The sequence below is a fragment of the Topomyia yanbarensis genome, chromosome 3 (genome assembly GCF_030247195.1).
Source record: "Topomyia yanbarensis strain Yona2022 chromosome 3, ASM3024719v1, whole genome shotgun sequence".
NCBI lineage: Eukaryota > Metazoa > Arthropoda > Insecta > Diptera > Culicidae > Topomyia > Topomyia yanbarensis.
The window spans coordinates 110,000,111-110,027,305 of NC_080672.1; the positions used below are offsets into that span (position 1 = coordinate 110,000,111).

The window sequence follows — 27,195 nt, forward strand, 5'->3', positions numbered from 1 at the left end:
TTGCTACTACTCTGATCGGTACAGATTGGATTAGTTAGGTAGTTAGGTTCATTTTCTTCTCTCTTTCGCTATCCTTCACTATCTCCCTTATCATAGATTGCATATAGGGTGAGTTTAGTGGTTGAAATTACGTGTCCGAAATTTAAGTGTTATACTAGGTATTGTTTTAAAATTTAGTTATAGCAGGTTTAAATTTAGATATAGGTTTAGATATTTGATTATGCTAGGTTAGACTTATGATTAGTGTTAACTATTTACAATAAAGAACAAAATATATATATACACATTTTCACACTCATTATCAGCGTACTGATCATTCCGGCCTCCTTGAAACAGCGGCACTGTTTCAACTCCTCAATGCCCTTATTTCATCTCGTGATCCGTGAGCATCGCCTTGATGAATACGATGTTTCCGTAGCAGGACCTTGTATCTATCGCAGAATCAAACTCAGGTGTTTGCATTTGATTCACAGCTCTCGAACGACGATCGAAGATCCGGCGTTTGCTATCTGTAAACAAGAGAAGACCCGGTAGAACGAACAGGGAACGGTGAATGGATTGGAATGATAATCACCTGATCGCCTTCCAGATGCACATCGAGTTAGTTTCGGACTACTCTACCGGTCTTTGTAGTCTCTGCATCGCTCGGTGTTTCTACGATGATTGGATCCGAAGACGTAGGTAATGGTAGCAGAGCAATCTTCGCGACTGGTCTCACCACGTTGTCAGCTACCGCAGTTCTTATGGTGACGATGCGGACGACCCCGTCCTTGGCTGGATGAAGCTGCATGATCCGACCGAGAGGCCGTTTCGCTGGTGGAAGGTTATCGTCCTTGATGACTACGATTCGCCCTATTTCTATTTGAACTGCAGGCTTGCATCCCTTTGTGGCTCGAGACTGAAGTTGTGCAAGATATTCTGGATACCAGCGAGCCCATATACGGTGGAATAGCTTCTGGGTACGTTGCCAATGATCCAGACGGTTATCTGAAGTTGTAACCAGGCTCATTTCTGGTATAGCTTGTAAGTTGGAGCCAACTAGGAAATGCCCTGGTGTTAAAGCTTCGAGGTCAATGGGAGCAGTTGGGATCGGGGTCAACGGTCTTGAGTTGAGACACATTTCGATTTGTGCCAGAAGGGTTAGCATATCTTCCTGGCTAATGCTAACGTGGCCGATCTCGCGTAACAGATGATGCTTGGCGGACTTTACCGCTGCCTCCCAAAGTCCTCCGAAGTGTGGGGCACGAGGCGGTATAAATTTCCACTGGATCTCGTTTTCACCACACCAATTCAGGATTTGGATTCTGTCACCATCAATTGACTTCAACATTTCGTAGATGCGGTGGAGTTTGTTGGCTGCTCCTTTGAATGCGGTGCCATTATCGGAGTGAAGCTCACAGATACGACCGCGACGAGCAACGAATCGACGAAGGGCTGCTATGAAAGCCGGGGTCGACAGATCGGAGACCAACTCGATATGGACGGCTTTAGTGACAAAACAGACAAAGATAGCAATGTACGCTTTGGTTGGAGATCGATTACGTACTGGTGACTTCAGGAACACTGGACCACAATAGTCAACGCCACTAATTGAGAATGGGCGTGCTGGCGTTACTCTTGATGTGGGCAAATCAGCTGTTGCTTGTTGGACGAGAATTGGCTTTTGTCTGAAACATTTGATACACCGATGATATGTGCGACGAACCAGGTTTCTAGCGCCAACGATCCAGTATTTTTGTCGAATTGTTGAAAGCATCAATTGCGGACCAGAATGGAGAAGAATCTTGTGGTGATGGTTGGCTATCAGTTCGGCCAGTGGGTGCTTGGCGGAAATGACGATCGGATGCTTAATGCTCTCTGGAACCTCGGCATTCGATAGGCGTCCTCCGACGCGAATTATACCGTCTTTGCATATGTAGGGTTTCAACCATCTTAGTGGGGATGACTTCAGGATTTCATTGTGGCTAGATGGTACATTTAGACCGGCTAACTCCTCCGAGTAAAGCTGGGCTTGGGCTAAGCGTGCTAGTGCATGGTCTGCTGCTGTTAACTCAGCTGTGGTGAGAACGCTGGATGGTTCACCGGTGGATTGTTGGGTCGTGGCTCTCAGTGAACGGATGTACTTCAGACAATATGCTACCACCCGACGCAGCTTTGTGTACGAGGAGAATCGGGTAAACAGGTGATCAGCAAAGGTGGCCGTGGATGTAGCTAATGAAACTAGAGCGACCTTCCGAGCTTCTTCTATGACGGCGGATGCTTCATCTTCTGGAACAACTGAGTGTGGTCGATGACATGGAGCAAGAGCTAGCCAAACTGGGCCGTTCCACCATCTTGATCTTGCTAGAAGTTCTGCTGGCGGTAGACCGCGGGATAATTCATCTGCGGGGTTCTCTGCACCCGGCACATGTTGCCAGATACATCCTTCTGTAGAGGTTTGTATGGTGGAGACGCGGTTGGCTACGAACGTCTTCCAACGATTCGGTGATGATTTAAGCCATTGAAGAACGGTAGTCGAGTCGGACCAGAAGAAAACCTTGGAGGGGATTTTGATGGCATGGTTCACCTTGTGATACAACTTGGTGGCCAATACAGCTGCACATAACTCAAGTCTAGCGATGGAATGCTTTGTAGCAATTGGAGCCACCTTCGACTTTGATGTCAGTAACTGGACTTTGACATCGTCCGCTTTCTCGGAACGAACAAAGCAACAAGCACCATATGCGGATTCCGATGCGTCGCAGAAAAAGTGAAGCTCGACACTGGAAGCGGCTGGTAGTGCAACAAACCGTGGAATTCGGAGTTGATCGAGGGCGTAAAGTGTAGCATGAAATTGCTTCCAATCGTCTTGAAGTTTCTGTGGGAGCGGCTTGTCCCATTCATAGGGTTTCTGGTCGTTGGACTTCAACTTCCACAGTCTCTGCATGAACATTTTAGCGGCCGCGATAACTGGACCAACGAGGCCTAGTGGGTCGAAAATTTTGGCGATGTATGATATCACCTTACGTTTGGTGAGAATCGTCGCCGGAAGTGGTAATTGGACATTGAATCTAAGCATATCGGTCTTTGTGTCCCAGACAAGTCCGAGCGTTGACACCGACTGGTCGTCTTGTAGATCATGTAGTGTTTTAATAGCTAAGTCCTCCTGGGGAACACCATCTAGAGCCTCCGGGATGTTTGACGCCCATTTTTTGATTGGAAGGCCGGCCGAATCTAACATCGCTGATATCTGACGGCGTTTTTGTACGGCAGCTTGTACATCATCTGCACCAGACAGTAGATCATCGACGTAGAAATCTTCGATGATTGCCTCGGCTGCTACTGGATACAAATCTCCTTCCTCCTGTGCCAGCTTCTGCAGCGTCCGTGTTGCAAGGTATGGAGCTGAAGCTGTTCCGTATGTGATGGTGCGCAGTTCGTAGGTTTCGAGTGGATCCGTTGGATTGACACGCCATAGGATGCGTTGAAGACTCTGATCAGCGGGATGCACTTCAATCTGGCGGTACATCTTTTCGATGTCTGCAACAATGGCCACAGAACGAGTGCGGAAACGTATCACGATCGAGAGGAGGTCCTGTTGCACCACTGGACCAACGAGAAGCGAATCGTTGAGCGAAAACCCGGAGGTAGTTTTGCAAGAGGCATCAAACACCACGCGAATCTTGGTGGTAGTGCTTGCCTCCTTAAAAACCGGGTGATGCGGCAGATAACAATGTGGCTTTCCATCATCGACAGGATCGATTCTTTGCATATGGTGTAGACTTGCATATTCTTCAAGGAACTTGTGGTATGCGGCTTTAACGGTGGCATCTTTCTCTAGGCGTCTTTCGAGGCTGTAGAATCGACGAGTTGCGATCGCGCGCGAATCGCCGAGGGTGACTTGCGGATCTTCGGACCGAGGAAGGCGTACGACGAACCTCCCAGAATGATTTCGAGTGGTGGTGCTAGCAAACATTTCTTCACATCTTCTTTCTTCAGCGGAATACATTGAACTATGATCGACGGCTTCCAGTTCCCAAAATCGTTGCAGGGATGTTTCAAGAGAACGATCAACGGTAGAGATATAACAAGCCGGCGAAGCGTGGGCAGAAGAGGTGCACACCTTTCCTGAAACTGTCCACCCGAAAAGAGTATCAACTAGCAGTGGTAGACCGTCACCGATGGATATGCGATTTCCAGTATGAATTTCGTGGTAGCACTCGCCACCGATGATGATGTCGATCGTTCCTGGCACATTGAAGTGCGGATCTGCAAAAGAGACGTTTGGCATTTTCCACGAAGAAGTGTCGATGGGTATTGTTGGCAGATTGGCAGTGGGTTTCTTCATGACGAGGAATTCGAGTGTGGTAGAAAATGCGCTTGTTCTCGATTTGATAGTGGCCGTGATTTGGCGCTTGATTTGTTTGAGAGCATCTCCTATTCCGGCTACTGCGATGTCCACTGGGCTTGGACGAATGGCAAGAGCGTTTGCGAGTTTCTTGGTGATGAAATTGGACATCGAAGCGGAATCAAGAAGTGCTCTGACTGGAGTTTCTCGACCATGCTTGTCAACGACTTGAAGTGCAACCGTTTCCAGTAAGACCGTGCTATGGTTCGATTGGATGGAGAGACTTACTTTAGGTGGATGCGCTGATCCAAAGGTCCCCACGTTCGCTGACGTGGATGGATTAGGTTGCAGTTCAGAAATGGCTCTTGTGACGGCTGGAGTCGACGACATCTTAGACGGTGCAGCTTGATCGTGCAATAACGTGTGGTGTCTAGAATGACAGGTTCTACAAGAAAACTTTGACTTGCAGATTCGTGCTTGATGGTTTGATCGAAAACAGTTCCAACACAAGCTTTGCTGGCTAACTAACTCTCGGCGCTGAGGAACAGATAGCTTGGTGAACTTCGGGCATTGATGTAGCAGGTGCTTATCGGGGCATGCAGGACACTGCGGAGCATTCATTTTGTTTTCTGAAGTTGCTGCGTTAACGACGGACTTCACTGTGAAGGGTTTCTTTTGGATTGGGCCGGCCATCTTGGCGTTAGTCGTTTGGGAACGGTGTTGCAGATCACTGGATACTGACTTGAGCATACGAACGTGTTGGATTAGGAATTCGATGAGTTCTTCGTAGCTAACGTCATCCTTCTGGCGAGTCTCGTGCTCCCAGGCTCGAACAGTAGCAGAATCCAACTTGCTGGTCAAAATGTAGATAAGCGGTGTATCCCAATTTGTGACAGGTTCTCCTAACTTTCCCAAAGCCTTAACGTGGCGTTGATAGTCGTCAACCAACGCATTAAGCTCCTGTGCTGACTCACGTTTCATTGGTGGTAACTCGAACAAACCTCGGAATAGTTCCTTCTTCAAAAACCGTTTGTTGTCGTATCTCTTCATCAGCGCATCCCACGTCGATGCATAGTTATCCGATTGTACATCGACGGTCTCAAATGGCTTCTTTGCCTCTCCTTCCAGTGCTTGCAACAAATACTGCAACTTGTTGACCGTTGGGATATCGTCGTTGCAGTGTATCATGGACAGAAAGTTATCCCGGAATGAAATCCATCGTGATTCGTCTCCATTGAACTTTGGCAAATCTATTTTCGGCAACCGATGGTGAAAACTGACAGATGTTGGATGGTGAGTGAAGTTGGTCGTCATCGTCGAACTTAGAATCGTTTGATTGTTGTCTATCTTGGATAGCAGGAACCCTTTCAAAACACAAAAGCGATTTTCGAAATCAGCGCGAACCTGGATGTGCTGCTCAAACATGTCTGGCTTGTCCAACATCTCGATCTCCGCTTGCGCCTCCAGAAACTCCTTGTTAATTCTATCCAACGTGTCGAGTCTCACATGGATTTGACTGGAATCCCGCTCATGGTCGTATTCCGCTTTAAACTTTTCTACCACATCTCGAACGGCACACACTCGTTTCCGAATCAGGAGATTCTCGATCATTTTCTTCTCCGCCTTGCTAGACATTTTTACTCACCACTCGAATCACTCGCGATTATAACGGAGACGACACGTGATATTCGATAACGCTTTATCCTTCCCGACGCGACACGTGCCGCTCTACGCGTACCGAACGACGAGAACAACACAGAAATCGTTCGATTAATCCTTCCCGTCGCGCTGTGTTATTCCAACGCGAACCGAAACGACCGAAAGAAAACACGTATAATATCGATTCGTTTTGCTCCCTCCCGTCGCGTCGTGTCTCTTTTACGATTCGCGAATCCGCTAAAATCGCCACCCCGCAATCGCCAAAGTATGTTGCAAATTGCGAAAAAGTTTATTTATTCCACCACCTATCAGTGTACCAATATTTTGTGCGCCACTGTAGATGCACGGGCCAAGTGCAATTGGAAAAGTTCTACGTATAAGGTCAACGATCAAACGCTTATAATATTTGCGAAATGACCACAAATTTCACCATTCTGGTTGCACACTGTGATTATTGCGATCAAAGCGCTTCTTATCATGCGATTTTGTTAATGTGCCGTCATTCGTTGCCTCAGTAAATGTTGGCGCAAAAATCTGGCATCGGCTGGGCATACACCAGCCCTTTGTATGAGAAAGATTGAATGCCTACCTTTGTGTGATCAAAGCCTTTTGACCACTTACCGCAATGGCGGATTTTCCGTTCGCGTGCTGGATTCTGGCTTGGGGTTGTCCTGTGATCCGGCTCGAAGGACCAATGATCGAGCCGTGGATGCTGCAGACGCCGGTATCACAGGCGTTTCTTCCGTCCTTCCAAACGGCACCAGAAACCACTGAAGGAATTAACTCACGCCGGTATCTTGTTGCATGCACCTTGCACCTTGGTAGCCGAACGCATGGATAATCGTCGATCAGTATAGCTGCGGCTAATTGAATGCACTAGTTCGTTCACTTAAATCTTTTGCTTGCCCGATTTGGCAACAAACTCGCGGTTAATGCAAACTAATTAAAAATCTTCCAGACTAATTGAAACACAGCACATGTTCTGGGAAAGCTTGTGTATTGAAATCTTGAACGTATGATAGAATGACACAGTGTTTGGATGTGATCGCTTTGGGTGTCTATTTGCTACTACTCTGATCGGTACAGATTGGATTAGTTAGGTAGTTAGGTTCATTTTCTTCTCTCTTTCGCTATCCTTCACTATCTCCCTTATCATAGATTGCATATAGGGTGAGTTTAGTGGTTGAAATTACGTGTCCGAAATTTAAGTGTTATACTAGGTATTGTTTTAAAATTTAGTTATAGCAGGTTTAAATTTAGATATAGGTTTAGATATTTGATTATGCTAGGTTAGACTTATGATTAGTGTTAACTATTTACAATAAAGAACAAAATATATATATACACATTTTCACACTCATTATCAGCGTACTGATCAGGAACCTTTGGTGATCACTTCTGTTGACCTCGTTGGTTTTCAATATGAACGACCAAAATTAATTACGTCTTTTGCGTTCCACTTTTGATAACTTTTGAATATGTTTATGAATCTCGATGAAATTTTCACCACTAAATACAGAATGCTTCCTGATTAAAATGCGGTATTTTGCGACTCGTTATGACAACTAGAGGTGCAGCAATAATTAAAAGTACGAGACCAAATATTTAACTAAAAATTTTATTCCGTCTCCACTTAATCAAAGATTACTGAAAAACGGGCAAATTCGGACAAGATTTGTATAATGTTTTAAATGGAGAATTCTTAGAGGAACACAAATTGCCTTGCAACATAGTGGACATATGTGAACAAAAAAGTATTTCAATAATTTAGCAAAAACGTGTGTTGAAACCGTCTGCTACAAAAGCATGGAAGTTATTGACATTTTCTATTAACAAGCAAAATAATATCTGTAGACATCAATACCTATGAATAAAGTTCATGCCGTCACCATAACTTTCCATTATTCCTAATTCGAAACCGGCACTTATATCAAAATCCAGCTACACTTGAATAATACTGATATTTCGAGAGCACGTTAAAAGTATGAACAAAGCGCGATGGTTTAAACTGTTTGGATGTGCCAACACCTGAAATATGGAAATTTTATAGCGTTTTAATTAAAATAGCATGCGAAATTTTCGACTTTTGGCCAGGTTTTTAGGAAAATCCGCCACTGTGCACATCTTGTATTGTATAAAGTAACTCACATATAAATGTAATTTTATCATAAAACTAATCGATGTTGCATTGATTAATAAATTATTTAATCAATTTTAACACGCTTACTACTCTTGAAAACATTTTATTTAAAACAAATTTTATCAAAAATTTATTTAAAACAATAAATGTTAAGAATAGATTATTTTGTTTCGAAGGAAAATTATCAAAAATAGGAAGTTATTCTAAGGACTTGTTCGGAAATCATAAATATCATTTTGATGTCACGTGGTTTCAAAATATATAATAATAAGTCAAGGTTTTATGACAAAGTAAAAAATCATGTTTTGAAAAAATCTTGCTGTATTGGTAGTGAAAAATAAAAATGAACAAAATTTTCTTGAGGACAATTTTCGAAAAAAATCTTTCTGGGGACATTATTTTATCATCGAATTTTCCAAACGAACTGAACTGAACGAAATCAAAACTGGCTTTAGTGTTTCTATTAGGCCGTTGTGAATAAACATGTCCATAAAAACTTGGGTTTTCAACTGTGAAGCCACGTTCCAATTCATTTTAAAATAACTTCACAACGGGTTTTTGGGGACCTCAAACTTCGGGTAGTTTCAATTTTTATTCGCATTAATTTCTTTTTTCAATTGGGTTTCGGGGCGGGGCGCATCGTACACTTTGGCTGGCTACGTTCTTGTGTGAACATGATACAATGGGTAACAATCTTACACAACTTGAGTTTCAGTTCATTTTTCTGACATGGTTCTAATTTCTTGCTCGGTTGGGGTAAGTTGGAGATGACGCACGCTGTTGGCTGTACTATTCCATCCATGGTGCGAAAATAGTCATAAAATATTTTTATTTCTAGAATCCATTATGATTAATTGTCGTCTCATTAGATAACAATGGTAAGTGCATCATCTGTGTTTTGTCGAAAGTCTGAAAACAGTTTCATTTCGATTTTCTCCTTCCTGCGCAAACGAAGCTAATCAACATTTTCGGATACCGCTTCATTTGGACACGAAAAACAAGAAACTCTTTTTTCCCCTTTTAGCAAGTAATTTCCCAAATGGAATGACACCTGAAACGAACTACACTATTCAGCTGTCACACTGTCTATTAAAAGTGTATCATTTTCCAAGATTTTGACAACGATTAGTTTTCATTACGATGGTAGCAAAGCGCTATCTGAAGCACGAGATCGGGCCCCGAAACATTGAAATGAATATTCATAAATCTTGCCGGGACAATCCAAATCCCATTCTAATGAATAGCAAGTGAGCCTACATACACAGTTGATATCACAACATAGCAAACAAGCGCTTTTACTTCACACTTTGCGACCGGACCCAACCGGGAAGAATAGACCGTTTGTAGTACCCTTTGAAGAGAGTATGAAATAGAAAACAGGAAAAAAAACGTTGGACCGTCCCAAATATGACGTGAGAAGCGCCTTTTGCATCCGAATTAATTTCTTTTGTCCAAAGTGGAAAACTCATTCCCCGTCCGCTTAATTATTCATAAGTGAGTGAGAGACAAGTGAGCCACTCCATCTCCGGTTTTAAATTAAAACATTTTCCTCGGATGGATGACCACCGCCGTCGCGTTGCCAACGCCCCCAACTCCTTTTTAGAGTGATTGTTAGTTGGGAGTGGCGTTGAGCATTTAGTTCGCGCGTTGTGCCGCGTGTGGTGACGAAAATTGAGACGTTAGGTACTTTGCCGTGAACATGCACACTTCACATACATATACTTGCCAACCACACGAGACATCTGGTCGAAGTCCTCCGCGGCCTTTACAAGCACTCATCGATACCTACACGCTGCATGGGCGATGTTCACTGCGGGATAGGTGGGTTGGTCGTTGTCTAGAGAAAACAATGAATTTCATTACGGCTGATGGCTGTCATTGAGTCACGGTTGCTTGATTTGATTGCGATGATGAAATGCGAACGAGTTGCCGTCCTGCTCGGCCCTTTCCGATGGTCGCAGCCAATTTTCGGTCGTAAATTGTGCTCCGTTATTGTCTTAGACTATTGCCATGCACTGCTGTTTGCGAATGATTAATGGTTTATTGCTATTTGAAAGCAGAGTTTAATTGCTCTGTTATGAATTTGTTTATACTGAAATAACTCAGAATATATTTAGTCATCGGTGTAGTAGTGGTCAACAGCTGTTTACTAAAAGCATCGGTCAATTTCTGTCACCTTTACGTGCGTCAAGCAATTCCCCCCGGCACAACTCTCCGAAAAATTCGATTCTTTTAGCCGCAGATCCGTCTTCCAAAGGCGGATACTACTAATGCGCTCCAAGTTTGAAGCAAAAACTTCCATACACGCCTCAACCCGTCATCAGCTGGAAGTCAAAAAGCCGGTAGCTGCGGAACTGTTTGTACAATTTCACGCTTTTGCGGCTAACCGGCTATCCTATAAAGGAAATCGCTGCATCACACCTTCAGAGCTGGAAGAATTCTACCAAACAAGCCGACCAACCGCGGCCACATCGCTCAGATCGGCCGCCCGGTTGTTCAGCTTGACGACCGAAGCATTCATTGTACGTTGAAAGCTGAATCGAGGTGAGAGCAAATCGATTGGGTTCAAGAGAAATGCCAGGGAGATGAGGAGCTGCTCCGTCCTGATCTGAAAATTGATTGTTTTTGTGTACATTTGTTGTTGGTGCTGATCAGTCCAAACGCAATCGTTCATCCCACAGGAACTCGGGAGTTTTTTTTGCTCCACTGGTAACAGTTTTATGCCGAGTCTCAGCTTTCGTTGCCCCTGGTTCGCTTTCGAATCGGAGCGCTTGGTCGCGACCTGCCTGCGCTTATTTCAAGTGTAAATCGATCGAGTCGAATATAATAAATTAGCATCAAAGGCATCCGCCACACACAGCGCCGAACGGAGCCGCGGTGCTTCAATGATATGCTTTTTATGGAGATCCTGATAGTGCCAGCATAAATCAATACCTAACAAATAATGTTGTTTTTGTTGAAGAGGAAAGATAATATTATTGTTTTGATACAAATGTCTACAAGAAACTTTGCCAGGAATGAATGTAGTCACAAAAAATTAAATTCATGGAAATCGAAATATTTATTTAGACGCTAATAAGTATTTGCAACGCTGAGGTTTCTTTAATTTGTTAAATTTTTTCTCCCATTTTGGACCTTTTGGTCTATCCGAAAAAAGTGTCAAGCTGTCATTACTGATATCCTATATTTAAGAAACCATATCACTCGATTTTATGAATAAAGGCAACAAATAATTTTCAGCAGTATTTGTGTTCTATACACGGTAAAGAATGTATCGGATGTGGATATCATTATAGCTCTTTCAGGACTGTATAGCGTCGTGTTCTGATGCAGTTAGCGGAATCTCAGTTTTGCGTCTCTCTGATATTTTCTAAATCTCAATACTTCAGTATATTCTAACACTGCATTTTCTTCTGCTCTATGATAAATGTTCTATAACTGTTTATTTACGCATTTTACGTAAGCTCTTACTATATGGTGAATCGAATGTTTCTGTACTTTTGACTCAGAATAAGATCTTATTTTTAGTTCAAAGGTGATACAAGAACTCAACCAATGTTTACAGGCAAGACGCAACACACTTTCGTACTATGAGACTAGCGAAAAATAGATTTTTAAAACTTGTGATCAGGCATGGGAAAATTCACTCATTCGTTTGATTGCATCTGATAGCCATTCATCCTTGGTTCAGCCGCACACAATCATCATAGTGAGCATGGAGCAACGAACCATGAGAGAATGCGATGAATCCTCTCTCCACCACCATGTTTGTGCACTCCGAACGGTCAGCGAACGCACTATTGAAGTGAGTGGTTAAAAAAATACTTGAAACGAACCGAACGTCAGCAAACAGGCAGGACTTCAATTCTGGATGAATCAAAATTCGCTCACTCATCGAATGCATTTGTTGACTCATTCAGAGGGTTCCTTGTATGTAATTCCAATAATAAGTATGAGGCGCTGTATAGGTATATCGTTTACGCAGAGCTGTAGGAATTAGATTTTTCTTTAAACTTCTTGTTCGGCTCGGAAGCCTTTTGGTGATTATAAGCCGGGAAATTACATGAAAATATAGCACAGTTTGAATACTATGTCTGTGACATATGACTTCTATAATAATCATTGCTTCATAGGCAAGGACTCGACGTCGCTTTTGGGAATGATTTGAGATAGTATCGTCACATTCGGAAAGCGATAGAAATTGTTAAATTTAAAATTAATTCTTTTAAACGGCTAACGCGATGTTTATATAAACAAATTCATTATACCGCTACGGAGCGTAATTTCCTCACCCTTCGTAGTAGCAATCGCACAGCTGTTTATTATATTAAATTAAGAGTAAAAACGAAATTAAAGTTTGTTTTGCTATTGTTAATATTATATTGATTCGTAGACAGAGCTGCGCTAAATAAATTTAAGTGTTGGATACGTTGTACATAAAAACGTATTGACTCCAAAAATACGTCTGTTGAACTTTTTTTTCATAACTAGTTCGTCGGGATAATGACGGATATCAATATGTTTGTAATTCTCTTTGTTTTTGGGACGAGTTTGACGAGTGGGTTTTGAAATACCGTCATCGGTGATTACTTTACGCCAAAAATAGAACGTTTTGTACATTACACTCAAGAACTACGATCACGCAACTTCAAATTTGAAACCGTTCGATGTTTTACATATGGCACAAGTACCTCCAAAGTCATTGAAAAGAACTTTTGGAAAATCAAGATTGAACGTGAAATCTAAAGAGCTAAACCCCCACAAGGGGGCTACTTTCCGCCAATTTTTTTTTTCGCAAGATCATGTTAACTCCTTGATTTATTGTTATGGATTATGCTCGTTATTTATGTGTGAAAGCAAATGAATGTAGTGCTCGTAAAAATAAAAGGGTGTGTTCAAAAACTGCGTACCACGCATCCAATAACCTTGTTTTGGAGAGTCGATAAGTCCTACAATGAAAAAAAGCAAGCCGAGAAAAAAAGCTCTACATGATATACTTGATATTGATGATATTGAGCCTTAAGAATTAGACCACCTTGTTTTAGTATTTTTCTAAAAGTAGTTTTAATTGTGTTACGGAGTGCAAAGGCTTTTCCAACAGAAACGTTTTAATGGTCAGGTCAGTTCATTCATCTTTTATGACATATCCATTTATAATATGACGAATTTCGCGCTAACTCGAACAAATGTTGGCAGCACCCTCTCAGATTTTAATGAAACTTTCTGTACATGAGAAATTTGTCACAAAAAGGCACTTTGCATACTTTGTTTTTCCAAAAATGATCTATACAAGCTTTTGCGAGGGTCAAACTTTTTTAACCATTTTTTTTTCAAATGGAAATGATCTAAAATAGAAATGATAAATCCTACAAAAAAATGTTGTAGGAGTTATGCTCGCAAAATTAGTCATTAGTTGGGCACTTTCAAGAAAAAAAAGTTATTTGAAACAAACTTTTCCTTGTCCAAACTGATTTTTTTTAGTGTATTTTTATCGAAAACTAAACCAATGAAAGTCATAATCATCTCAGAATCCAATAAAACTCAGTTTGTCAAAAGATATTGTCCAATTTAGCAATTAAGGGTGTTTATACGCGATTAAAGAGTTTTTAAACTATATGGGGTTGGCTCGATCGGTAGTTACCGAAGAAGCTGGTTTCATTCCAGTAAAGCACATTCAGAATTTAAGCTGGCTTGAGGTTTCTGTCAGAATTTCGAATCAAATAAAACACTCGATCGCGGCTCATTGGTTCATTTAAAACTGATTGTGGCTGGTTTGACTAGGATTTAATAGTATTTACAGGTATGTTCCGTTGGGATAATTTTAGATGTTTTGATGCATTTTTTTTTTCAAATTTACCCTTAGGTCATTATAACACCTCGTACACTATTTTTGAGCTTTATAACCTTGATTGTCATGTGCGTCATGATATCCAAAGCCATTGTTTAATATTGTGGTTGTAGTTGAAAACTGGAAAATCCAACCAGACACAATCGTATTTTCTTTTGTTTTTAGCAATGGAACTCCCGACGTCGTGAATTAGCGTTGAACAAAAGAGAAAAAAATGATAGGATTTTCTAGTTTTCAACTGTAACGATAATATTTTAACTGCACAAAAGATAGATTTTAAATCATACAATAATAACAGGATATCATTAGTACGATTATTTTGAGTATTTCGAGACACATATATGCCATATAGATTCATCCAACGTCACAAAATAAACAAAATATGCGAAAGCAAAGTTGTTGCGCACTTGGATGTTATTTTTAGTTGAAACATTTTAAGGTTTTAACAGCACAAAAGCTTTGAAAATTACCAGTATTTTGCCGCACATTCTAATCTATTCTGCCGGATTGTTGATCAACAGAGTTCCGAAAAATCATAACACGAACAGGATAGCTCACTACAAAAGAGTATGTTACTTCTAAGTGAATGAATCTTAGTAACAGGGGATATATTCTTTTTGCAGAACGGATCTTACTTCTTAGAATGGCTTCACAGGCGGTAATAAAGCTAGAAAAGATTAATGGGGAAAACCAAGTGTTGAACATTATTTATTCACACCACACATTCGTATGCTTTTCCTTTTGCCACTTCGGGGTGTCGGTCTTACCCGCAGCGTTTTTAAAATGTTATTTTTCTCCTTTTGGCAACCAATAATTTTTAATGAATCCAATTTTTTGAAACACTGAAAAAATTATATCTTGTTAAGAACCATCTAAACAAGGATTATGCACAGAATATACAATTTTTGGAGCTTCGTGGTATTTTAGAAAAATGATTGCCTTTAGGGTGTCGGACTTGCCCCCGGTTCCCCTACTGAAATAGTAAAAAGTACTTCAACATGATACAGAAGAAATAAAGTCAGTAACTTGTAGGTCACGCTAGCCGTTAAACGATAAGCTTGCGTATGTAAAAATTAAAAATCCTGCATCTTGAGCTATTTTACCTTTGCACTTCTACCCATATATTACCTCTACAAAGGATAGAGAACCGATTGAACGATTCAATGATTGGATATGATGATTGAATCAAGATTAGACTCATCTAGTGGCTCGCAAACCAAAACAATAATATTCCAATCTGATTCACTCACATCCAAACACCATTCTTAGAAAATATTGAGAGAATGAGAGGCTCTCCGACTTAGAACGAACGGGAGTCAATTGAGTGCCGCACAGCTGCTATCGCTAATGAGCTTTGCGACAAGCTCAGTGTATACTTCCTGGCGTTTACTTCGTGAGACAAACACAACGGTTGGTAGCATGAGATGTATCAGAAGATGAATACAGATAAATGAATTTCGAATGTATTTTTCCCATACCTGCTTGTGATTTTGGTTTGGAAGCACAGTGTGTTTATCTGTTTTAAAAACTAGATGGTTGAGGATTACTTACACTAAATCCACGATACTCAGTTCAGGAATCCTAGATAACTCGGTCTTTAGTTCAAATTGGATATTAATGTTGGCTGGTTATAATATACATTTAAATTATGCGACCTGTATTTCAAGATTAATTCTATAAATATCCAGTTTGTTGGTTATTTTAGCAGAAAAACCTGACAAAAACACCAAACTTAGGCGGACCCTGAAAACTTGATCTGCTTATAAAATAAGTGAAATCTTCACTCTCTGGAGCAAGGGATCCTTGAAACAGCCAAATCCGTGCTTCTGTAGACTTAAACATGACAAACGTGAATCGATCAGAAAATCACATCAAGAAAATATCAAAATTATTTTGATATATGTCGTTTGGAACGAATTAAGACTAAATTAAAATTATATCATGTTTTGATTTGTCAATAATTATATCAAATAATATATCATTTTTATATCAACCATATCGTATCTTTTCAACATAGTATGTACAACAAAATATTATCTTTCCAAGACAGTTTGGCAAAGCTATAACGATATCACCAGAGATGGATCCTCCCAAGAACTGGCTCCAAATCGCATTACTAGTGGTCTTGTCTTGTCATATGTTGGAATGTAAATACATAAGATAATGTACGCTTTGTAAAGCTACTCGATGATTACAGATCACAACAGAGAAAATGTTCCGATGTAGTGCCACGAAGCAGCAAGTAGTTTTAAAGATTTGATTAGATAGGTTTCGGCATATGACAAGCTGAAAGAGCAGGAATGGAAGCAAAACCTGTAACAAGTGCAGGTAAACTACTAAAGAAGAGTCAAAGAGAAAAGAACATACGAAAGAATAGGAACATGCATTTTAAGGGATCATCCATAAATGACGTAGCATTATATAGGGGAGGGGGAGTTTTGTATTTTGTGATGTTGTGTGACGACAGGGGGTCATGCTACGTAGTTTTTTTTAAAGGGGAATAGGGGTTGACCTGATATCACGACAATCTTACCCGTTTCATCTAACATCGTTTTTTTTATTTTTACGGGGTCCAGGGGGGGGGGAGAGTTACCGTCAAGCTATGTAATTGCCAGGTGGGTATTTAGAGGTTTGTGACGAAATGCTACGATGGGGGAGGGGGATGTTAAACATCACTCAAAAAATGCTACGTCATTTATGCATAGTCCCTTAAAACTGTGAAAGATGTGAAGTGAAAAACAGGAACGCCTTCGAAAAAATAAATGAACAAATTTTAAAATTATATGCTGAACTAACTGCGAGTTCTAACAAGTAGCTGCGTCGGTAATAAAAATTATAAAATTAGTAACACAGGGAAATTAAATGCACATTTTTTGAGAAACACTTGTACTAAAGAAAATAATGAATTATCTTTCACAAGAAAATATTTGATTTAATAATTAAAAATAATAAAAAAATTGATTTTTGTGATAAAATTCTGATATTTTCAGATATATTTACTGCGCTCAATTAGATATAAAATATCTTAAATATCCGTTTGTGTAATATAAATATTTTATCAAACCAAGATACAACCAAAATACATTATACTGAAAAAGACTGAGATATAATAAGATATAACCGATACATTTTCTTGGTATAAAAACTTGATATTTTAACAACTATCCAGCTATATTTTATATCAAACAGAGATATATATTTTGCCGTGATATAATATCTTATTTTGATATAATTTTGATGTGAATTTCAGATCGGGATGTAGACACGGTCTTTCTCAAAAGATTTAACACCAGCAACTTCATTTGCTTGCATTATACAGAATATCCCAGTTTAGAGCTTAGATTAGCGGACTTTCCAGACCTCGGCTGAATATTTCTGCATCAGTTTTTTTACGATTATTTATAAGACTTAGCGAATTATCTATGTTACGACAGAAGATCAGATTTTAAACGAGAAATCAGATTATTTGATGATGAATTTGGTTTGACATCCAGTTTACCATAAGCTGGGTTTTTTGAAGATTTTTTTAAAGATAAGTGTGCCAGTCAGGAGGCGGGCATAGTGTAGCTGGCAAATCGGTTGATCCCCAACACCGGACATAGGGTTTAGACATGCTTCTCAAAAAGATTTTCCTAACCCGAAAAAAGGAGCGACTGACGCTGTATGTCAATTAGTATGAAATTTAAAAACATGAATAAAGTGATTGTTAGAAAAACTTTGTTACCGATAAGACATTAAAAATGTTTTCTTTTTACTTTAGGTTTTTGTTGACAAAATATTTAATATGAACAAATGTTTTTTTTGCAATTCAAACTTTTCACATAAATGTTTGTTTGAGTGTAAAATGACAGAAGGCATTTAGGTTGGCTCGTAAAGCATACAGAAATACCCTTTCATCCTCTAAGCGAAGTGGACGGAAAAGCCTGTGCACAAATTTCTCAAGTCTCAATGAGGCTAGTAGATTAAATAAGTTACTTTAGAAATCGAAAGACTTTCATTTCAGTTCAATTAGAACTGCTAATGGTGATTAATAGAGTGACACACGGTGTCTTTGTCGAACAACTTTATTAAAAAAAAATTGGCATCTGTAAAACTTCGGGATATGAAAAAATAGACTTTTCCCTTTCATTTGAAAGTAAAATGAAAATATTTTGTCGGGCGGTCCAGAACAACTTTTTATTTTAAAGTTTTTTGATTGAAAGCTTAAGTTTTTTAATGAAATTAAATCGCATTTTTGCTACAAATTGGTACTAAAGACATTCAAAAAATACTAAAAGTGAGAATCTGATGAACAATCCTATTGTCTACAGCTTCGTAGAATGCTATAAATCGACATAAAATCACCCGAGAAAGTTATTAAAATTATATCAGTTTTTAGGTGTGCGCGGGGCCCATGAATTAAGAAGTCGATTAACAAGGACTTACAAAAAATGTTGGGTTTAAATGAACAGTAAATTCAGATAAATTTCAATGTATACAAAGTCCCATTCTCAGCAGAAAAAATATATTTTCAGATTTCTCCAAGTCTTGGGCGAAAATGACACTTTATGAACAAAAAGGTGTTGAAAGGTGTTGACCAAATTTATTCGATAATCTTACATCTTGATGATTAAGGTAGTAACGAATTTTATCATGCCTTTTTCATTTCTTTTCTCGCTCTAGGAGATAGCTAATGTAAACTAGAATGACCCTTCTTCCTGATCCTATCCTGTCTGGTAAAATACAATTGGCTTAAATTCAAAGCTCCATATTTGAATGAACTAAAGTAGACAGTTCGAGTCATTGTAATAAACGACGGATTTTTTTGCAATTTTGGGTTGAGAATCCTGTTTGTCTTTATCAACATTAAAAAAAATATGATTAAAAAAGAAAAAAGCTCTTCGAGTTTTGGATCTATGTTTGTTATCTTTTGGGGTAAATTCATTTCATCAGAATTTATAGATGCAGATTTTTGCTTGTCCTCAAATTTTATTTCCAAATCCAACACACTTCACATAATCTTAGAAAAAAGAACATTGTTTCATAATTTCCTTTAAAAAGAAATTCCGGAGTCGTTACTCGTTGTACACGGATCACAACAGAAAACGAACAAGAAAATATCAGGCTGAACCATACATTCAGTAAATTCTCAAAGTAATACAAGTCTGTTTATTGAAGATTTCCCTCATACAGGGCCGCAGAGAGGGGGGGGGCGGGGTGTTTCCCCCCGGGCCCGGAGTTTTGAAGGGGGCCCGGATTTTTAACAGAAACTAAAATTTTGACAAATACTTTTTCGACAAAAATTTATTTGAGAATGCAATTGAAAATTCAATATCTTGTGCATGAGGTATTTTTTTTTTTTTTTTTTTTTTTTTTTATTTCAATTATAGAGGTTTTAACCTTAAGGTCATTCGCCTCTTCGGGTTAGAAAAATCTCTTAGGAAAAATTTCTAACCCTATGTGCGGGGTCGGGACTCGAACCCAGGTGCGCTGCGTACAAGGCAATCGATTTACCAATACGCTACGCCCACTCCCATGAGGTAACTAGAATAGCGAAGATTCTAAACTACTGCATATTTGATATCAACTATATTTATACCAACCTAATTCTCGCATCGAAACAAGATCAGAATCGAGCGGGCATAGCGGAATTTGTACATTGAATGTCATGTACGCAGCTCACCTGGGTTCGAATCCCAACACAGGAATAGAGATTTTTTTTTATAGGAAAATTCCTAATCTGAATGAAGAAGCGAATGACCTTAAGATTAAAATGTCTATAATCGAAACAAAAATATGATCAGAGTTGTAGGGGTTAAACAATTAAATGGTTTGATTAGAAGTCATGAGATTGTCTTCAAATTTCGCCAATATGAAATCGATTTTTAGCATTGAAAATGCTTTACTACACTATATGGGGCTGAGACTAGGTGTAAAATTAAAATCTAAAATTCGATCAGCGTCGCGAAAATGTGGCATAATTTAAAACGACTGCAGCGTTGTTAATTGTTGATGGAATTGCATCATTTACATACCAATCGATTCAGAGAAGTCCAACTTGAAAATTGATTGCAACTTTAAATTGGTATTTCAACTGTACACTATTGAAAAATCCGTATTATTGTAAATGCTTTGGAAAAATGTAAGAAGACATACCAAGTTTTCACTCACGTTTTATTAATTGTTTATAGATTTTCATGATTTGAGCACTAATCGATTTAGAAAATTGCCAGCAAAAAATTGTTATCAAATTTATCTGTGTGTTTTATTAGCACACTATTGAAAAATCCGTAAATCCGCAGGGAAAACATATACAATTTTCACAAACTTGCGCAACTCTTTCCCTAACACAGACCTCATCTCGACACTCATAAACGTCTTACACATTTCATCGCATGACATAAAAGGAATGTTTCTGACCGAATTAATTCACTGCCATACCTACTCTGCTGATGGAACGAGGTAGGTTATTGCTACTGCTGCTGGTAGGGTCTCAGATACATCTTTCATTTGATACGAGCCATGGAAGGGGAGCGTTTCTGTGTGCTGGAAGGATTTTGCTCGCATTTCCAAGCGCCGATGGCGGAACAAATGGCGAATTGCTGGTTTATGCAGTGCGTTTAGTCGTATAGGCAAGTCTCAAATCGTTTCATAGGATTCTCGTCCTGTATCACAAGACAGTTATTGGCAAATTGTCCTTATTAGGACGAATATATAATGGAAAAAGAATTGATGAAGAAAATTCCGTTTTTTAATTTGTATTAAGTTTGTGCTTGTCGATTCTGTATCTTTACCAGTAAATTATAATATAAGCAAATATTCTTCAAATTAATAATGTACAAACTAGAAGTCTTTTGCAAAATGAATAAACGTGGCAACCATGCCACTAAGCGAAAGCCACCCCAAAAAGAATGATGAAAATATTTTTATTTGTCGTACAAAAGGATGGTCTTCTATCTGCACCAAAAAGTTGATAAAAGAGATCACCTTGTTTCAGTGCTTATTTGACATGAGCTGCGAAAGGAAAATGTTCGTGTGTGTACGTAGCAGAAGCGAATCGCCGGCAAGGTTCGAATCGTTTCAAAGGATTCTCGTTCCGTATCACAAAACATAGTTATCAGCAAACAGTCCTTATTAGGACGAATACATAATGGAAAAAGAATTCAATTGGAAAATTCCTTTCATTAATTTGTATTAATTGTGCGCTTGTTAATTCTGTACCATTCCCTAGTAACAAATTAGGTTTTAAAGTTGTTTTATAGCCACTCATAAAACTTAGATTGCATTTGTAGCGTGCTATAAAACTTCAATTGTTATTTGGGTTACCAGTGAATCATAAACAAATATTCATACATTATGCGAAAATCTCTTTTATTAGCTTGTCTTAAATCTGTGCTTGTTAATAATCAATTCTGTATCTTTATCAGTGAACAATAACAAGAAAAGTATCAACAAGTAACAAGTGGTCGTGTCTTGTAGACAACCCTCCAATTTTTTTGATTTATTGAATTTCCAATCTTCGAAAGCGTTGGATTAGTATCGAAAGTAATTATTGAAAAAAACCCTGCTTAGAGTTGCCACACCGGTTTTTGGAGACGAATTTCGTGTCTTCGTTCAGGTAAATCCGAATTCGCCCGGAAGAATCCATTGGATTATTTAGCAATTTTGCGTTGCCCTTTTCTTTACCAGGAATCGTCCTGCACACAGTCCTCATAAACATCATCCTCGGGTTGCAGGCCCTAATTGTTAAGGAGGGCCTCTTGGTAATGACAAAAATTATTATAAAAGTGCCATTTGGGTTTACTTTACCGCATTGAACCCTCTTGGTATTGACAAAAAATATTATAAAAGTGACATTTGGGTTTACTTTACCCCATTGAACCGAAGGTTCACCCATTGTTCCTCACAAAGATTTTCGAAAGAAACTGAAGTGTGATTTCACAACCCGTGTTTGTTTATTGAGGAGCAGAGCAAAGCTCGCTCGGGTTATCCTTCACAGCGAGAGTGGCTGGTGCTTTTAGCTTCTTTGTAGGAAGGAAGGAGAGCGAAGTACTACACCCAACTACATAAATCGACAAAACTGTTAACAAATGCAACAAACATACAACTAAATGTGAACGGCACAGAAAGGTGGAGTGCTTTAGCAAAACATTACACTCTACGGTGAATGTGAAGAAAATAAGATATTTTTCCTCCTAGTGCTACGAGCTGCATAAGAAATAAAACAGTGCATATTTATTTGTTTTTAAGCGTTTTATACAATAAAAATCAATGGAAGCACTCCAAACTTCTGTCGAGTGATCACTTTAATTCGAAATTGTAATTGATACCCATGTGTCTCTTGAAGTCTATCCCCTGCTCAGTAAAACTCTACTGGTGAAAGTACCACTAGAGGTGGTAACCCTACCTCTATTTGAGAGCTCAATTGGTCAAATGAATCATCAAAAACTCTTGATATGCCTAAATAATTCGAAATAATCTAAAAATTTAAATTTACAATTTAATATATTTTGTTTGCCGTTCATTGTTACAAAATCCATAAAAAATCATATTCAGATACGAGATGATACCGAAACATTTTTGTCTAGGGGTCGTACTCAAATGATGTAGCTTTTTTCGGAGATTTTCTTGCAAAGCGGCTAGGAATGGAAAAATACGTTTACAATTCTTTCAAAATAAATACGTTTTAAAATTCATTCAAATACGGCCTTTTATCAACATTTTCATTATGCCAGCAAATTGCGTTCACAACAAGCCCCTTTTATGAGGAATATAGTGTTAATAGTTTTTTTGAATTTTATATGTCATGGAGCATGAAGAGATGATCTCTCAGTTCACAATCCTGCAGCTGCCAATGATTCTAAGAAGCATACGTTCAACTAAATTACTAAATTGTGTTTGATTGATTTCGAAGAGAAAATTTAACTCTGCTACCAAACTAAATCAACTAGTTAGCAAGATTAGCTAACTAATGTAGCAAGTTAAATCCGCATACAAAATATTTTCGTTTTGGAGCAGCGAGCGTGAGATTTTCAACGTCGCTTCCTGAACGTAACGATTTTATTTTTATTTTTTAACTATTTACTAGAAATCAGTTACAACATTCTTGTAAAATATTTTAAGGTGTGCTAACACACCAACACAAATAAAGAATAATTCATGTTTTTATAGGATTATGAATGTTTTCGAAACCAGCATAGCGTAAAATCCAACCCTAACCCTGATTTGAAATTTGATCCATGTTTCTCATTTTTTTTTTTTAATTTTTACATGGATTTTTTTTTTATTTTGTTAAAATTTCATTTATTTATTTTTTCAAGTTGTGGATTGTATTTGTATTTCTGCAATTTTAAGATTCTGCCTTTTTTATGTATTTCCATTCTTTTATTTTATCCAGCTTTTTACGTTCCTCACTTTTGCTTTTTTCTATTGCTATCACTATCACTTACTTTAATTTATAGTTTTTTCTCTGTTATTTCATTTTATTCACAATTTTTCGAGAAAATTCTGCTCTCTTTATTTAATTTTTCTAATTTTTTCATATTTTAATACCCTGCTTTTGTATTTGTTTCTTTTATCATTCCATCCAATTTTTAGAATTTGTCTATTTACTACATTTATTCCTATCATAGCCTTTTTCTATTTCCGTTTTTTTCATATTTTTTTTTGCATTTCCATAAGCAATTTCACTTATTCAAATTCATTCCAATTTGTCTTATTGTTTAATTTTTACTTTTCTCCTATTTTCTTCCTTATGTTTTTAATATTTCGTTTTTCGTAGTTTTATTTTTCCCACTGATCGTTTAATATAATTTTATTTATTTTTTATACCCTTTTCTTAAGATTTTATTCGTTATTGTTATTTCTTCATTGTTTCCATTTAACCTATTAAAAAGTACTTTTCTGTTGACCATTTTCTTGTACGTTTATATTGATTTTTTTTATTTTCCTAAAAAAACATTTGATCTTTTTTTAACATTATGCGCACTTTTCCTTGATTTTACATTTAGTTCGTTATTTTAATTTATTTCAAATTTCATTTCTAGTGTTTTTCTATTCTTTAAATAATTTAATCCATTTTATTCATTTTCTTAGTGTTAATTTCTCCATTTTTTGTGTTTCTATAGTATACCAAGTTGGCTTTTTCCTACTATCTTTGTTTTTCATTTTGTCTGGTTGCTCCGTTTTTGTTCATTATCCAATTTTCTTTACTTTTTGTCTTTTCATCATTCCATTTTTCCAGTTTTTCAAAATTTACCGGTTCGTCCATTTATTTTAATTTCTCTATGGTTATTATATTCTTGTCTTTTATATACATTCCTGTAATTTTATGCATTCTTAACGTTCTACTTACTTTTTCTATTGCTTTAAATATGTCTTGTTTTAAATGTTAAATAAATTTTATTATTCTTGATTTATCGAGTTTTTCAGTTTTATGCATTTTTTATATTAATGTTTGTATTCTTTTTAGTAGCTTTTCTTTCATTTTTATTTATTCTTAAAATTTTTCCTACTTTCTTAACGATTTTTCATTATTTTCAACATTTGTTCAATAATGTTCGAATATGTTTTTTCTAGTTACCTGTTTTCTTTTACCAATTTTTTATAGATTTTATTTTGGTTTTTCTAGATTAAATATTTTTTGACAATTGACATTAATTTGTTTATTTGTTTGATTTTGTTGTTCCTGTTGTTTTTCCTTTATCTATTGCCGTTGATCGCCGTTTAGATATTTTTAATTTTTGTAATAACTACATTTTTAATCTTTCCATTTCCGTACTTTTATAAATACTATTGACAAAAATGACGCTTTTCAAAGTCACCAAAACTGTCGAAAAGGTATTGAAAAAAACTCCCACAGTAATGAATTTCAAACATTAACTTTTTTTGTACTCAGGCAATACACAGTGGTGGGGGCCCGTACGTTGGACCCCCCGGGCCCGTATTTTCTCTCTGCGGCCCTGCCCTCATAATATGGGATAAGAGCAAAGACAACATATCAAGAAGACAAAGTTGCCAGTTCAGTTCAGAATCTGAAGACATTAACAGCAACACGTCTTTCGGGTAAAGGTGATACTTACTATATTTACTTTTATATGGAGATCGCTATCTTCGTACAATAGACAAAACCTCATTTACTATTGCGACAAACTTAAACATAAATCTCATCGAATTATTTTTCTATCCTTCATGAAACTGCCAATCAGAATTCTCAATCGAAATCAAATCAAATGACTGAATATCTAATCGAGTTTGATCAAATATAAAGTTAAAATTTAGGCCAAATATATCTTACAAGATGGTAACGAGCAAAAAAGTTGATTCAAGATTACATCAAGCATACTCCAGAATGAGTGAAGAAAAAAAGACATACATATATCTGCGACAAAAAAAACTGTTTCATTATGCTGCATTACCCAGCATCTTTCAAAAGAGTCTTAATTTCGTTCAAATTTTATCTACTCTTCTCTATATCTCCATGCTCGTAAAATATCATTGGTGCGCATAAAACGGTGGAATCTGAAATTATGCTTTTTACGCTTAATGATGGGGCTTTGCTAGCATTCAGGTCCTTCTGAAAATACTGTTAAAATAAGGCAATCCATTTTATTTACAAATAAAAATGTTTTTGGAATAAATATTCTTAACCAATAGGCCCCGTGCAAATCTAGAAACTTTGATAAAAATTTAATAGCTTTCTTTATCGATTTTAGATTGCGATGTAGTTTTCTACAAAGTTGTACACAATAAAATTATCCATCATATTCTCACTTTTGGTAATATTTGAATGTCTGAAGTACTACCTAGGGCAAAAATGTGAACCAGTTTAATTGAAAAACATAAGTTTTAAAACAAAAACCTTTAAAATAAAAGTTGTTCTGGAGCCCCCGACAGAATATGTTAATTTTACTTTCAAATGAAAGGGAAAAGCCCATTCTATCACAAGTTGAAGTTTTAGCGATGCCGATTTTTTTCGAATAAAATTGTTCTACCAAACACAAAACTGTTCTACCAAACACACCGTGTGACAAGGAAAAAATTCCCCGTATCGGCCCACCTCTGAGTGGATTCATAATGCCATCAGGAGTACTTGCTCCAAATTTGAAACAAATCGGATAAGTCTAGCTACCGGACCAACGTGCTTGAAGTTTGTTTGGGATTTTTCGACAATTTATATAGAGAAAACCCACTAGCTCGCATTTTCGCCACTAGGTGGCACTGTAGCATCGTATTATCACAAAATGTTAGATTTCTGAACATACTATTGAGCTAAATCTAGCAATTATATCACAAAAAATGAATAGTTCGTGGGAATCGTGTACTGATACACAACCACGCACTGCTAGGCCCAATGCAAAACTGACTCAGACATCACTTCGTTAAACGTTTTATAACTTATTTTAACAAAGTCGGATCGACTAGCAGTCCACGGCAAAGTTATAGACAATTAAATTATCTATATTATTTTCACTTATAGTGATAATACGATGCATACAGTGCCACCTAGCGGCGAAAATGCGAGCTAGTGGGTTTTCTCCATATAAATTGTCGAAAAATCCCATACAAACTTCAGACACGTTGGTCCGGTAGCTAGACTTGTCCGATTTGCTTCAAATTTGGTGCAAGTACTCCTGGTGGAACTTGGAATCGACTAAAGGGTGGGCCGATTAAGTTTTCAAAAAGTCATTATTTTTCTGGGCAGTCTAGTGAATACTCGTCTGACGAATATTTAGTACTCAATTGTCTTTTTGACACACACTTTCCAGGCTGTACGGAGCCATCACTGAAGACTGCCCCTCGAGTTCTTTTCAGGTAATTCTGATTCTTGTGCATTTGCTCGTAGAATTGTGACAACCGAATCGATCAAATGGGCGATTGAACGTTTTGCTCCGTATAAGTTTCCGGGAAAAGATTCCAGCTGTACTACAAAAAAGATATTTTGAAAAAAGTTCTTACTTGTAATCTTGCAACCGGATATATTCCATTAGCGTGGCGGGAAATAATTGTAAAATTTATTTCCAAAGGGAGCCGCGTCACTTATGAGGAGGCAAAGAGCTTTAGACCGATCAGTTTAACCTCCTTCCTTCTCAAATCAGTGGAACATTTAATCGACTACTACATTCGGGATGTTAGGTTGGGCGAGCACCCGCTGCATGCAATGCAACATGCATATCAGTGGGGGAAGTCTACTACCACCCTGTTACACAATGTTGTCTACAACATCGAAAAAGCTTTTTCACA

The 27,195-nt window shown here is 37.8% G+C and overlaps 1 protein-coding gene across 1 annotated transcript; it reads right to left on the reverse strand.

Moving 5' to 3' along the window:
• Positions 1-363: 363 nt before the first annotated feature.
• LOC131687138 (uncharacterized) lies at positions 364-5,962 on the reverse strand. The gene is made up of 2 exons (XM_058971188.1): positions 622-5,962; positions 364-509 (listed from the first exon to the last, which is right to left on the reverse strand). The coding sequence occupies exons 1-2, from the start codon at positions 5,960-5,962 to the stop codon at positions 364-366; spliced, it is 5,487 nt and encodes a 1,828-aa protein (XP_058827171.1).
• Positions 5,963-27,195: the final 21,233 nt, after the last annotated feature.